The 14678-nt window shown below is 31.5% G+C and overlaps 2 protein-coding genes and 6 non-coding genes across 8 annotated transcripts; 7 read left to right on the top strand and 1 right to left on the bottom strand.

The window, feature by feature from the left end:
• The first annotated feature begins 4586 nt into the window (after window positions 1-4586).
• Window positions 4587-6940, top strand: LOC109799557 (large ribosomal subunit protein eL32z). The gene is made up of 3 exons (XM_020360136.3): window positions 4587-4747; window positions 6404-6585; window positions 6670-6940. Exons 1-3 carry the CDS (start codon window positions 4658-4660, stop codon window positions 6797-6799), a joined length of 402 nt encoding a protein of 133 aa, XP_020215725.1. The 5' UTR covers window positions 4587-4657; the 3' UTR covers window positions 6800-6940.
• Window positions 4973-5053, top strand: LOC114915967 (small nucleolar RNA U31b). Its single transcript, XR_003804241.1, has one exon. It is a non-coding gene; the product is annotated as a small nucleolar RNA U31b (small nucleolar RNA).
• On the top strand, window positions 5371-5449 carry LOC114915959 (small nucleolar RNA U31b). Its single transcript, XR_003804233.1, has one exon. It is a non-coding gene; the product is annotated as a small nucleolar RNA U31b (small nucleolar RNA).
• Window positions 5593-5669, top strand: LOC114915957 (small nucleolar RNA Z195/SNORD33/SNORD32 family). Its single transcript, XR_003804231.1, has one exon. It is a non-coding gene; the product is annotated as a small nucleolar RNA Z195/SNORD33/SNORD32 family (small nucleolar RNA).
• LOC114915965 (small nucleolar RNA Z196/R39/R59 family) lies at window positions 5997-6079 on the top strand. Its single transcript, XR_003804239.1, has one exon. It is a non-coding gene; the product is annotated as a small nucleolar RNA Z196/R39/R59 family (small nucleolar RNA).
• Window positions 6941-9957: 3017 nt separating the features above from the next.
• Window positions 9958-12104, bottom strand: SUB1 (calcium ion binding protein). The gene has a single exon (XM_020360329.3). The coding sequence runs from the start codon at window positions 11921-11923 to the stop codon at window positions 10187-10189; it is 1737 nt and encodes a 578-aa protein (XP_020215918.1). The 5' UTR covers window positions 11924-12104; the 3' UTR covers window positions 9958-10186.
• A 2066-nt stretch (window positions 12105-14170) lies between these two features.
• Window positions 14171-14251, top strand: LOC114915958 (small nucleolar RNA U31b). Its single transcript, XR_003804232.1, has one exon. It is a non-coding gene; the product is annotated as a small nucleolar RNA U31b (small nucleolar RNA).
• A 198-nt stretch (window positions 14252-14449) lies between these two features.
• On the top strand, window positions 14450-14526 carry LOC114915964 (small nucleolar RNA Z195/SNORD33/SNORD32 family). The gene has a single exon (XR_003804238.1). It is a non-coding gene; the product is annotated as a small nucleolar RNA Z195/SNORD33/SNORD32 family (small nucleolar RNA).
• Window positions 14527-14678: the final 152 nt, after the last annotated feature.

The following is a 14678-nucleotide window of genomic DNA, read 5'->3' as shown; positions in this document are numbered from 1 at the left end:
CAAGTTATCGTAAGATATTTTAGACTCGTATGGATCCATAACTCACTTTATGATTATCACCAAGTATTTTATTTGTTTTGGGAGTGATACCCCCTCATAATGGTACCATTTTTATCATTCTTTTCAACGATTGTACACAAGGTTTATCCTAGGGATATGTGTTTAACCAATATGGGTGATTCTAAACAAGTGTCAAAGTTATTGAATTGATTTATGCAACTATCCCTATTTCAAGGTAGTTAGCCTAATTATTAGGACTCTCACGATCTAATACCATATCATCTAAACCTTTTCAATAATCTTTGCCTTCATCTTGCAGGGCATCAAACGATAACTTCCCAATCTCTCCGAGACACATGCCTCATATACATGATTCACCATTACATGCTCCAGGCTTCTAATCTAATATTTCATTAATTTATAAATATTTTTAAAATTTTTGGCAAAACTTTCCTTGTAATACAATACCTCTCAGATATACCTAACAAAGGCATAGTAGATCAAACATTAAATTTTGAATCGTAACGATATGTATTTCTATGATCATGAATGTATAAAATATTTAGACTTAAATAAATGTTAAATAATGCATATAATTTTATGTTAAAAGTCTTTGTGCTCATTTAATTGATATAATTAATATTACAAGTATTATTTAAGTATACTCATAAAGATAATATTTTTTCTATTACAAGTTACTGCTAATGCTATTCTAGTATAATCATTTTGTACAATCTTTTCCATTCTCATGTATTTGAGACCCTATAAATTTAAATAGATTCGATAGTTTTTCACACACATATATATATATATATATAATTTAATATATTAATATCATAATTATTTAGTATATAAAGTCTAGGACGATGAAAGAAAAAAAAATAAACTAGCGTAAATATATTAGTTACAAAATCTAAATTTTAAATTTACTATGGTTATTATAATTATAACTATATATAATTCGTAATCTAAATATTACAAATTCTTAGTTTTTCAACACATTATTATTACATCTAGCAAGATGACTTTTCTAAACAAATATATTCACCCTATATATATTATATTTTTTTATATGTATTTCTAATTCAGTTTTTAGCATTGTGATGATTAAAATCAGGATATATTTATCACAATATAAGACCAAATATGAATGAAATCACGACACTACAATTATATATTTATATTCAAACTAAACTTAAAAAATGAATTTTAGGGGACAAAAAGAAAATTTAAAGGCAATCCGTGCACCGCGTAACTCTTGTCTCGCGTTCGTGAGGGGGGTAATGCTCCAATTCTTAAACTCATATTTATACTGAAAAATGGTAGGTGCCTTGAGTTGTTATAAAAGATGCCAAAATTCATTCACTCTGCTTGTTCTTATATTTTACGTTTTTCTTCGTCATTTTTTTTCTTCTCTTTCTTAACTTTGAAAAGTGACCGTGATTGAATTACATAACGTCTTATGCATTTTATACGTTTTGTTCCTTCTTTTTTTTTCCTATTATTATATTATTTTCCTTATTCCATTTTAAATTGTATTTGTTTTTTTTAAATAGTAGATTTAAGTCTAACTCAATCCTACAAAATTGGTTTGTAAGAGCATCTACAATTGGAGTTGCTTATAAGCAATTCCCATTGTAGATACTCTAAGGTGAGAGTTACTTTTTACTTATATACTATTCAATTGTCTAATTTCTAGTCGATGTAAGACTTGAGTTTTTTCTAATACACCCCCTCACGTCCAACACTGTTGGGCTTGATACGTGGATAAATGGTGGGTGACCCTTTTTAATAATCTAGGATTGACAGGACTTGAGTTTTTTTTTTTCTCAATACACCTCCTCATACTCATGGCGCATGTATCAATAGTGGATGACCCATTTTTAAGAATTTAGGATATGTCTGATACCATCTTAGAATATTAGATTTAAGCTTAACTCAACTCTACAAAACTAGGTTGTAAGGTAAATGTTGTTTTCTATTTATATACTATTCAATTGTTTAATCTCTAGTTGATGTGAGACTTTGATTTTTTTCCAATAGGTTTCTCCTTAAGCATCATTGGAACAACGAATGAATCTACATGTCTATGTTTTATTGTCATTACTATAACATGATGCATATAACTATTTGCATTCTAATAGATGTAGGAATTTATTTATATTCTTTTTTAATCAATAAGTTTAATTAAAATTTGAAATTTTAATTCACCTAATTATTATTATTTATTTTCTCATGGATTAAAAAGTATTATCTTAGTATCCATCTTAAAATGAATTCAAGGTTAATTAAATAACTTAATTCTAATTTAATCCTAAATAATTCATTAATAATATTTATTTGATTTTAGATAGTAAGTAGGTAATATATTCGAGAGGTCAAAGCCTTCTAAATATTCTATATACGAAAATATAATACGAAATATCTTTCAAAATATGTTTGTTGAAAATATATAACTAGTCAAGAGTAAATTTATCATTGTTATTTTTTAAACTTGGGTTAAAAAAAATAGAACAAATATTAACTAGTATCTACTAAGCACTTTCATGTTTCTTAAAATTTTAAAATTTCTTATTTACCATTCTAAACTTAAATCACACAAAATAAATAAATAACATAACTAAAAGTGAGATGTTATAATTGTCATTTAAACTAAGAAAGTCCAGTACCATTGTCTGGTACAACATAACTTGAGTATGAGATTATCATAATATTGATATGCATTAACCAAGTCTCTTATAGATTGCAACACAACTAATTATCATCGTGATACCATGCACATTTCCAGTAATTAGTTAAGGGTAGTAGCTTTCGATTTCACACTTTACTCCAACATCAACTAAGGATCCAGAGAGGACTTAACAATCCACTCCAAGAGATAACACCTACTCAAAGAAGATTTTTCAACAACTTGACTCAGAGCAACGCACTGATATCCATAAAATGGGGTATCCATCTTTAAAAAAATTATCTCCTCTAATCCTAAGTCAATTAATATGTCTAAATGTCTATAACATTTTCAACATTACACCTTACAATGTATCGACACAACATGCCTAAATGTCTATAGTATTCTCAACATCAATACCTCAACAGGTCAATAAATTATGTTTAAATGCCTAAAACATTATCAGCATCACACCTTAATAAGTCAATAATTCATATTTAAAGAATTCTCAATATCACACATCAACAATTATCATTTATATACATTATTATATGTCAATGGATATAAATCTAACAACATATAATCATCCACATATATTATCCTAAATCAATACATATAGATCAAATATCAACAATCAATATACAACATGCAGTAGATTCATTAATCATATTCATGTTCACCAATCAATCATATAAGCATCAAAATATTAAAGAGCAGCTTGTCCTTAACATTACACATGCGTTGGATGCCATTTAGGGAAATCCATCCAAAGGGTACAAAATTTGTCTTTATGCCTTAGAAATCTATCCACATGTTTGCATTGATGGCTAAATAGTTTAAATTAGTGGAGGAATTTAGAGATTTGAGTCATAGTGTGGATTTTGCTCGAGATCACATTAGCTACAGGGTAACTACCATATCTAATGAATTCTTAAAGCAAGTGAAAATGAAGTAGTTGACTTCAAGTTGGATGGAGATGAGATTTTGAGGTTCAATGAAAAAATTTGTCTACTTTAAGATTTTGAGTTAAGGAGAACTGTGTTAGAAGAGGGTAACAAAAACAAATATAGTATACATCTTAGTATGACTAAGATGTATCAAGATCTGAATAAGACTTTTTGATGGGTTAGTATAAAGAGGGACATGATGGAGTATGTGACAATATGTTTGACTTATCAGAAGATTAAGGTTAGAAATGAGAATATGTTAGACTTAAAGAGAGGTTTATGACCTGACTTCTTTAAAGTCTGGCTTGACTTGATCGGTTTTACAGGTTTAGGCTTTAAAAAACCTATTTATTTAAAAAGGTCAAGCTTAAACTTATTCAAAAACTTGTTAAGTCTAATAAATCAATCTATTTATATATATAATATAATAATTTTTTTTAATATACATATTATTAACAACATAAATAAATAAATAAATAATTGTATTAGTTTTAAATTTGATTATATAAGATAATTATATATTTTTAACTTACTAAATTTTATTATAATTAAACCAATAATTTAAATAAATATTATTTTAATTATTTTAATTTTTTAAAATAATAATTGATCATTGAAAATATGTCGAATGAGATAATTGAAATAATTATTTTTAATAATTTTTTTTTCATCGTATGTAAGTGTAAATGATTTATTGTGATTCCTAATCAAGGTGGAGCATCAAAAAGCCGAGAGCGATTTGCTTCACATGATAAAGATAAACTAATATGTAATTAATAAAATATAAAAAAATTAATCTGAAAAGAGAGAATTAACTAAGTTACTGTTAAACATTAAATTTATATCCTTGGTCAAGATCCAACGAGTCTATTGCGTTTTTGGTCTTGCTTGGGCTCTTATTGGGCCCAACCCATTTACATTTTACACGAAGTCTGTTACAAGAAACCCTAGAATAGTGTTAAAAGAAAAAACCCTAGACACAGCGCCACTTATATATACTACTACTCTATCCTCAGCTTCTCCTCAACCCACCTTAGAGAAAATGGCGGTGCCTCTCCTTTCGAAGAAGGTCGTCAAGAAGAGGGTCAAGAAGTTCAAGAGGCCTCAGAGCGACCGTAAGATTTCTGTTAAGGTATACATTCTCGCCTTTTCATGCTGCTTGTTTTATATACACATTTTTTTTTTTCAATTTGATTTAATTTGAAAAAAAGTTAAGATGTGTATTTGGATGAGTTATGATGCGATGTTACCCTTGGTTAAGATGTGTTGAAGTGCATGAAATTGAGTTTATGTTTTGCCTTTTGGATTAAATTAACTGTTAGCATGTGTGTCGTTGTGTTGGTGTGGTCCTTGTGAAGGACGTGATGATAGAAATTGTCGCCCCAGTCTTAAGTTGCACCAAAAGGTGTAAGGTGGTGATTGACGTTTTATCTGATCCTGCTATTTGCTACTTAATTGTCAGCTTTATTCTCTTAAGCATTAAATGGATTTGAATTTGATACTCTTTGCTTTTTGATTTTATTTTTGATTTTTTTCCATTGAATTTTTGGAGCGATGGGATATGAGGACAATGTTTTGACACCCAGTCTTACCATATTTTTTTTATACATGGTGAGAGATCGACTATCTGATTCCATATATCTTAATAAGAATTATAGTCTGTATTGTACAATTGGTGGTATTCTGTTTTCTCCCTTTTGATGTTTGATTTTTTTTTCTTCTGTTTGCTATATTTTTTTTTAAAATTTAGAAATGGGACTTGATGACAACTTTATGACACCCAGTCTTACGTGCTCATTTGGGGTACCCTGGTGATAGATTATTTGTCTGATCCCTCGTCTTGTTTTTCCTTCTTTACTTAAGGTTGTACACTGATAATCTTATCATTCCTGTTTTTTATAACATGGGAGAAAAATTATTTATTTGAATAAATTTCCTTTTAAATGAACTATTTTCATATTTTGAAGTGTAGTCGCAAAGAGATATGAGGATACTTATCCATCAATTCTGCAATAGAATGATGATTACAAACATGCACTACCATCTGATCTCTTGTTTTAATTAGTGTTTATTATCTTATTTGTAATTATTTGCCCATTGTATCTGATGTCCAGAGTCTAGACTTTTGTCTTGCTGTAGCTGGACATTTCGTTTGAAGGGCATATATAGAATTTTTACAGGTCTTGCGACACAGCTGGCTTTCTTAATTATAAGCCTTCTGTTACTATTTTCCTGTTTACATTTTGAATACGCTCGTACTATCTTTTAATTAACGTTTCTTTGTCGCATAATTAAGAACCTTTTTATTATTTTATATATTTAATTTAAATAACTATTGACTTTAGTGTCATTGTTTTTTGCTTCATCAGAATTTTTAGATCAGCAATCAATGATGATAGTTTCTAATATGCTGAGTGTCTGTGATTATTATTATAAACATCACCATCTTTCGGCTGAGATTGCTGATCAAGTTATGTTTTGTGAAGTTTTTATCCTAGTGAGTTTAAACTGAGTTCTTCTTCCCATGGTATCTGATGCCCTATTTTATTTTCTGGAAGTAATTTTACTACCGTTTTGTAATGAAGAAGCTACTTTCTTTTTAAAATGAACGTGAAATTTAAAGGTGACTGTTTTTGCCCATTTCAATTTTGCGTTCATACTTGAGGAGTGGATTTTTTTTTCTGATATTTGTTAGTTCTTAATTTGCCTTGTATGTTGATAGTAGAATAGGTTGCAACTGATTTTTTTTTAATCTGACGAATATTTGTTATTAATATATTGTTAACAGCCAAGCTGGCGAAGACCAAAGGGTATTGACTCCCGTGTCAGGAGAAAGTTCAAAGGATGCACTTTGATGCCAAACATTGGTTATGCATCAGACAAGAAAACTCGTCACTATCTTCCTAATGGCTTCAAGAAATTTGTTGTTCATAACGTGAAGGACTTGGAACTACTCATGATGCACAACAGGTGAACTATTTCCTTCCAAATTGGTTTTGATTTTTTACTACTTTGCCTGTAATGTTTACTCACCAGTTTTTGACATTATTTTAGGACATACTGTGCTGAGATTGCCCACAATGTGTCCACAAGAAAAAGGAAGGAAATAGTTGAGAGAGCTGCGCAGCTTGATGTTGTTGTGACAAACAAGACAGCCAGATTACGTAGCCAGGAGGATGAATAGTCTGAATGTCTGTGGAAGTCACTTATATTTTGTAGCTTTCGTTGGGATACATGTATTTTTGCATTGAGTTTTTTTATATATGCTGCTATAAATTGTAGTATGACATACAATTAACATGATTTTCTCGTCTTTCTAAATCAATTACTTCTCGTTTGAATTTTGGAATACGTTAACCATTCAGACGGTGTCACTTAAATGATGATATATTTACCTTCTATAATGTGTGTAAGGTGTGATGAGAATAATTTTAAAAATTTGATTGTAGGATGAATGTCATTTTTCGGTTCATTTTTAATGAAAATCGTGTGAAATAATTATAGTTTATATTTGAACTATCATACAATCGTATTTTAAATCAGATCAACTTATTAGACATTTTGCCTATTAACAATTGACAAAATACCTTGCCGACACAGTTTGATTTTGATCTTCCTCCCTCAATTTGTATCTTTCCCTTGAGAAACATCTCCGACATCGTTTGTATGATTATGACTTGACACATTCGAACACATGAACTTAAAATATGCATATCCAAATTCTTACTATTAGATACAGTGGCGGACCTTCATTACGACGGCTCTCCCAAATTTTTCTAAATTTTCATATATATATATATATAAAAGCTTACTTATTTTTTAGTTAAAATCACTCATTTATTTTAATTTGGTTCATTTGTACAAAAGATATTATAATAATTTAATTTAATATTAAATAAAAATAAAATATTTTTTCTCTCTTAATAACTTTATTCTCTAAATCGTTTATATTTTTTTATTTGTTTAGGGAGTGAAGACATCATAAGAGATGAGAGAGAAATGAGTTAAAGAAAAAATTTAATAGAAGAAAGATAAATAAGTTAGAGAAAAAATTTAATAAAAAAAAGAAGTGAGTAATTAATTTTTTATTTGTTTATAGAGGGGAGACATCATGAGAGATGAGATGAGAGAAAAATGAATTAAAGAAAGAATTTAATAGGAGAGAGATAAATAAGTTAGAGAAAAAATTTAATAAAAAAGAGAAGTGGGTTGGAGAAAAAATTCAATAAAAAATAGAAACGACTTAGAGAATGAAGTTAATAAGAGATAAAAAATATTTTATTTTTATTTAAAATTAAATTAAATTACTATAATATCCTTTATATAAATTAACCAAATCAAAATAAATGAGTGATTTTTTTGTCCTAAAATTTTGGTGTAAATTGTTAACATACTCCAACTAAAAAATAAGTGGAAGTATATTAGCATTCCTCACACACATATATATATATATATATATATATATATTAATATTATATTTATATATTGTTATATTATTAATTACAATAAAATTAAAAAATTGAGTAAAAAATAGAAAAATTTTATTTTCTTTTTATTTAATAAAATAATTAATTTATAATTTTATATATAAAAATAATAATTTGATAACTCCAAACTTTTAATCCAAGTTCCGCGATTTAGACTCACCATACCATGTGAAGTTTTACTAAAGAAATTATTAAATTTGGAAATTTCTGAGTCGCAAACAAGGTCTACGGAGATCATATAATCGGTAACGTGAAAAATTCCCAAGAGTTAGTCTAAATCTCTGGTAGAGCACACAACTGTTTTCTATCGGAGAACTAGGTGTATACAGAAGCAAACACAAACTAGTAAAATACACAGGTCTATAGCAGCAGATAGAGCTTACGAGATCATATAATGCGCCTTCAGGGGGAAAAAATAGAACCGCATCAATCAAGCTACTCGGTTGGGGCTGGCAAAGATTCATCATTAAACGTCTTAATCATTTTAGAAGTGTTTCTAATTTAGGATTAAAAAAAAGGAAAATTTGTTCAGAACATCAGATTTCCGGTGCCATGCTTTACTGATCCATTAAAAACAAATTTGTTCATCTGTTTCTAGGATAATCATCTTACTTGCGCCTCTATCATGTTTAAACTAACCAACAATTCAATTGTTTCACGTGCAAAGACAAGAAAAATAGACTAATTGATAACCAGAGTATTACTCACCATGCAGTAAATCGTCATCAGGAAGAAAATCAGAACTGAAAAGTCATCAACCGAGCAGAATGCAAACAAAAATGATGACGAAGGTATCTTGAACTATTTTTCTATTACACGGCTGTGTCTCCAATGTAAAATCAGTTCTTTGAAACAATTTTGCCTGAATAAAAGAAGATTTATAACAACTCTTGCTCGATACATAAGAACAATATCTGTATCTGCAGAAACACAAACTAGTGTGTACCAAATTAGAGATGCCACACATTACAAAAGGCACATTCGTAGTAATTTGTAATCTCAATAAAAGAGACATTTCAGGGGACGTTGACAATGTGCAACGAAAGAAACATACATACAACCCCATAGTTCATCTAAACTGCCTAAAAATGAAATCCATCCTCAAGGTAAAAGAATGAATTCAAAGTAGTGTCATTAGTGGATGGCATAGTGGTCTGCCACGAAGCTGGCTATTTCTAGCAGTCAAAAAGATCAGTTCAAATTGGGGTGAATAAAAATAGGGCTATACAGAGCTTGTAGGATTGCGGTCAGAAAGTTAGGTTAGAAGTTTATCAGGGCAACGATTTGTGTTTAAAGAGAAATGTGTGCATTCATTGCATATATTTTAGCATTTCAATATAACTTGGAAAATTAAAGCATCTCCAATGGAAGATGCATGATGAGATACTTCAATGAAGTTCCGGTTGCTCGAAAGAACCCTCCCATTGGAACAAATCCCATATGGCAATGAAAGTTGTGTAAATTTCTTTTTAGTTGTGTAAGCAACTGTTCCTTACCATCAAAATACAATATTTTGGATCTTGGAGGCCACCAAATAACTATAACATAATTAAGTCAAAATTAAGAAAATATAAAATTATGAGTTATTGTAAGCTCCTTAGAATTACTTTCATTGGAATAAAATTGGGTATGAGTTGCTTAGCAATGACATGCCACAATAAAGACCATTAATCACACCTTTACATGTACTATGCAACTCGTGCGAGTTACTTCCTCTGGAGTTGTCCTAAATTGCAAAGTCACTACCCAAACTAAACGTCAAATAGAATTTTAAGGGGCCTCAACAAAAACCCTTCTTAATTTTCAATATGGTGCGATCATTTTGGGAACAAATATTCTAATGAGAAAAGGGAAGTAAAGAATAGCAACTTGAGTAAATTGAAAAGAGGAAAGAAAGGGATTCTATAGTATGTATACAAAATCATGACAATCAGCATAAATCATCAATCCAATAAAAGAACAAGCAAGTACAACAATAATCTCATATTTCACCCCATGGTATGGATCTGAAACTGAGTCGAAAAGCAAGGCCCGATTGTACCATGTATTGTGAATAAGCATCAAAATCAGGAGTGCCAACCTGATCAACATGTATTAACTCCATCCTTGCAATCTTTAGTCAAATTATAGAAAGTTTCCACTCGTGTCTTTCCACGGTAAAAGACCTCTGTATCCACTGCCACTCTCATGTACCCGTCAAACTCAACAGGCTTTCCATTGTTGAGAGAACTCGTCTCGTTGTACCACTCACTCATATTTCCCCACAACTCCTTATAATCATCAAGCAAATGGACCTTGTAATTTGACCTCAACTTATCAAAGTAATTGTAATAAGGCTCATTGGTGGCAATATACAAATGCCTCCAAGGCTGAACCATCCCTTTAAGCTTCTCAAGAAGAACATCCGGTGATGTATCATAATCCAAATGAGGCCACAGCTCCTTGTTCTGAGCTTTCTCTCCTCGAACCACATGGAGAGTATCAAAATCCCAGTCCAACCTTCCACTGATCTCAGTAACAATATTCATCAACCTCTTGGATTTCCACAAAGCATGCCAAGGCCTCTGAATATACTTAGCAGCCTCACCTTCACAAACCCTATACCAATAATTCTCAGGCTCAGGGGCATCAAACTGCCTCCAAATGATCGTACTCTTATCTTTCTTAAGCTGCATAGGAGTCACCTTGTGAGTGACAACCTTCCTAACAGGAACCTTCTTCTTCTTCAAATGAGTCTTATCCCACTTCTTCCAGTCTCTCAAGAACTCACCCTCCTCCACAATGGAAGCCGACTCCTTCAAATGCTCGAAATCGAAATAGTACCTAAAATCCTTCCCTTCCTCGTCCTTATTACTAGGGTTATAAGTTGCAGCCAAACAAACACTCAAATCCATAACAAAAGTTCTATTCAAAAACATAGCTTCACCCAACCCACACAAGAAACTCCACATATAATGATTCATCCCCTTGCAATAATCCCCACCACGCGAGTAATACAAATACTTCCCATTCCTAAAGTTACTCTCCGATCCCAAAGTGGGAATCGTGTCATTGATCTCATCATCCCGGGTCGAAACCCGCGGAGGCGCCGTCTTACCCCTGCCGGCGCCGGTCCGCGTCACGTTGCGGCGCGCGTTGACGCCGGAGTGCCACCCGCCGGCGTGGACCACCTTGTAGCGGCAATCGTCGGTGATGCCGATCTTGAAGCGGCGAAAGTCACGGTACTTGCGCCACGACCGCTCGCGCTTGTTCCGGAAGCGCCACGCGATGTCGCACTCGCCGGCGGCGGGGCCCTTCACCGGCGGCTGGTAGTCGAAGAAAGCGATGGACTTGAACGCGCGGAGGTTAAATCTCTGAACCGCAATGAGCATGCGAGGGTCGGAGCAGTTTAGGGTTCCATCGCAACTAGGGGGAGAGGGAAGCGGCGCGGTGGAATCGGCGGTGGAATTGGCAGTGGAATTGGCGAGTTTTTGTTCGATTTTTTCAATGACGGCTTCGGTGACGGCGACGGCGGCGGGGGGCGGAGGAGGGAGGGGAGGGTCCTGCGGCGTGGGGGCGAGGTCCTCGCCGGTTTTGAGGACGGAGGAGTCGATGCGAAAGGTGGCGTTTTGGGATTGGGTGAAGAGGTTGGTTAGGGCTGGGGTGGATTGGAGCCATGGGTCGGGGGGTTGGTAGGTTATGGCGATGACGGTGAAGATTAGGACGGAGAAGACGAAGAAAGAGAAGCAGAGGTTGCTTATGAGTTTTATGATGTTTTGGCCAATGGGTTCGGTTCTGCTATTGTTACTGCTATTGCTATTGCTAGTGTTTGAGTCCTTCATTGTGTTTGGATCTGAAGTGAATGTGGTGCGGTGGGGGTTACAGAATGAGGTTAGTGGTGAAGTGGTGATGGTGACGGTGGATCTGAATCTGATACCCTCTCATTATTACTTGCTTCACTTCCTTCCATTCACTGCTTTCAAACTCCATTTCCTGCTTTTCCTTCACTCACACGCATGTCACTTCTAGTTTTTACTTTTACATGCTTTCTAAACATAAAAAATAATAATAATAATAATAATAATAAAATGTTATGCATATAAACAAGAAAAAAAAAACATAAAATACATGTTTGTTATTCTCAAATATGAAAAATATTGTCCACTTTAAAAATATGTTAGGTTTTTAACGCAAAATCAAACACACGTCAAATAGTTACAACTTGCTTAAATTATTTTCGGTTCAAGTATTTACAATAATAAGTTGTGATATCTATCTATATTATAATAGTACAAGTAAAATTATATTTTTTATTTTAATTAAATTATTAATATATTCTAAAATATTATATTTTTTATATTTTAACTTTATATATTAAATATTGATGATTATTTTTTTTATATTATATATTGTTCTTTGTATATATATAATAATTGTTATTAATTTATTCTTTTAAGAAATTATTCACACTAATTTGGGTCTTGGATGAAGTAGTGGTAATTAGGGATGGTAACGAAGTCCTGAACAAGTAGTAGGGTACCCATCCCTTCCTGCTATATAAAAATCAATTTAGTATCTATTTAATGTTCATGTGGGTATCCATTAAGAGAGTACCTATAAATTTTATAAATACTTGTAAATATTTGTGAATATTTATGATTTTTTTAAAATTAAAAAAAAAGTATTACAAATAACTTTAAGTTTGTATTTAAATTTTGTAAAGGACGTGTATTCTAATTAATTAGGAGAAAGAAAAGTATTAATTAGGAGATAAAAATATTATAGAACATGCACTTTAATTGGTTAAAAAAATGAGTATTAATTAAGAGAAAAAAAGTAGTATAGGGATAGTTTTAAAAAGAAAAAAAAAAAAAAAAAAGACAAATTTATTATTATCAATATGTTTAGCTTCAAGAACTTTTGTACTCGCAACTCAGCCACTAAAGAATTAACAACATAATACAAATTTAGTGATCTTAGACTACCCCAATCACGTGTATGTGACATAAACATATTACAAGCTTCTCTTACCTCTTGTAAGATCAAAATGAGCATGAGAAAAAAGGGAGAAGAGAGACATTTCACATAGTTCCACATGGTTTTGAGCCCAACTAACAACTCAACTATTTTGGTTAGCTATACAAAAGAAAAAAAAGGAAGAGAAGAAGGTCTTATCCAAGAAACAAAGGAAAAGAAAAGAGAAAGAAATTCCTCTTGCACTAGCTCTCACTCTCCTACTAAACTTGAGTGATACATAAATAATTGAAAAAATATCATATATATATATATATATATATTTAATTTAAATTATAATATAATTTGTATAAAAAATTATATATTTATTATAAATTTTAATTATATAAATACAAACATTTATTCTATATGCACTATTAAAATACAATTTTCAACTTAATAAATAATAATGAACATAGATTGTATTTTAAAATAAAATAACTTAAATTATATGAACAAAGCAACAAGTTAAATGAAAATATGATTTTAAAATTAAAAAATATATTCAAATAAATTTGTTTGAGGAGTGATTTACTGACATTTCATTACGGTAGAATTATATATAGAAATTAAAGAAAAATACATTTTTTTTAATTTTTTCTTAAAAAAATAGTCAAAATAATATAATTAAAGAGAATTAACTAAAGTATGTAATTAAGAAAAAAAAAACGAATTTGGTCTTGAAAAAAGAGAGTTAACTAAAGTACCTTGGTCAAGATCCAAGAGTCCTTTGCATGTTAAGTGGGCTAAGTTTTGCTTGGATGGGCCCAACCCATTTACCACTTAACCCCCATCCAAAGAAACCCTACAATAGACGCACTCTGTTACAAGGTAAAAACCTAGACGCAACACCGCTTATATATACGCCTCGGTTCTCCGCTTTGGAGAAAGTGGCGTGGCGGTGCCTCTTTTTTCAAACAAGATCTATAAGTTCAAGAGGCCTCAGAGCCATTTATTGTGTTTTTAAACCTTGTTACGCTGTGTTCAAGTGCATGAAATTGACTTTATTTTTTGCCTTTTGGATTAAAATTTAACTGTTAGTATGTGTTTCGTTGTATTGGCGTTGTCTCTGTGAAGGAAGTGATGATAGAAATTGTCGCCCCAGTCTTAAGTTGCACCAAACGGTGTAAGGTGGTGATTGACGTTTTATCTGATTCTGCTATTGTCGTTTTCATAGTCTTGAAATCAGTTTGAATTACCTTGTCTTTGTTTTATTTATTTTTTTAATAAATATTCTTGATGTTTCAATTGAAATTTTGGAGCAATGGGATCAGTATAAAGTTATTTCATTCCTCCAAGGGATTTTATTAATCTGAATCAATTTTCACTTAAACTAACTATTTTTCATATTTTCAAAGAGATATGAGGATACTTATCCATCAATTCTGCAATAGAATGATGATTACAAACATGCACTACCATCTGATCTCTTGTTTTAATTAGTGTTTATTATCTTATTTGTAATTATTTGCCCATGGTATCTGATTTCCAGAGTCTAGCTAGACTTTTTTGTCTTGCTGTAGCTGGACATTTCGTTTGAAGGGCATATATAGAATTTTTACAGGTCTTGCGACACAGCTGGCT

This window comes from Cajanus cajan, chromosome 2 (assembly GCF_000230855.2).
Source record: "Cajanus cajan strain Asha chromosome 2, NIPB_CcT2T_4, whole genome shotgun sequence".
NCBI lineage: Eukaryota > Viridiplantae > Streptophyta > Magnoliopsida > Fabales > Fabaceae > Cajanus > Cajanus cajan.
Note: the sequence above shows the minus strand (reverse complement) of the source record. Positions and strands in the feature narration are given on the sequence as shown.

Excerpts from the sequence above, each read along its gene's own strand:
- LOC109799557 (XM_020360136.3), top strand. The coding sequence starts at position 4,658 with ATGGCGGTGCCTCTCCTTTCGAAGAAGGTCGTCAAGAAGAGGGTCAAG. Across the intron at positions 4,748-6,403 it reads ACCGTAAGATTTCTGTTAAG|CCAAGCTGGCGAAGACCAAA; the intron begins GTATACATTCTC and ends TATTGTTAACAG. Across the intron at positions 6,586-6,669 it reads CTACTCATGATGCACAACAG|GACATACTGTGCTGAGATTG; the intron begins GTGAACTATTTC and ends ACATTATTTTAG.
- SUB1 (XM_020360329.3), bottom strand. The coding sequence starts at position 11,923 with ATGAAGGACTCAAACACTAGCAATAGCAATAGCAGTAACAATAGCAGA.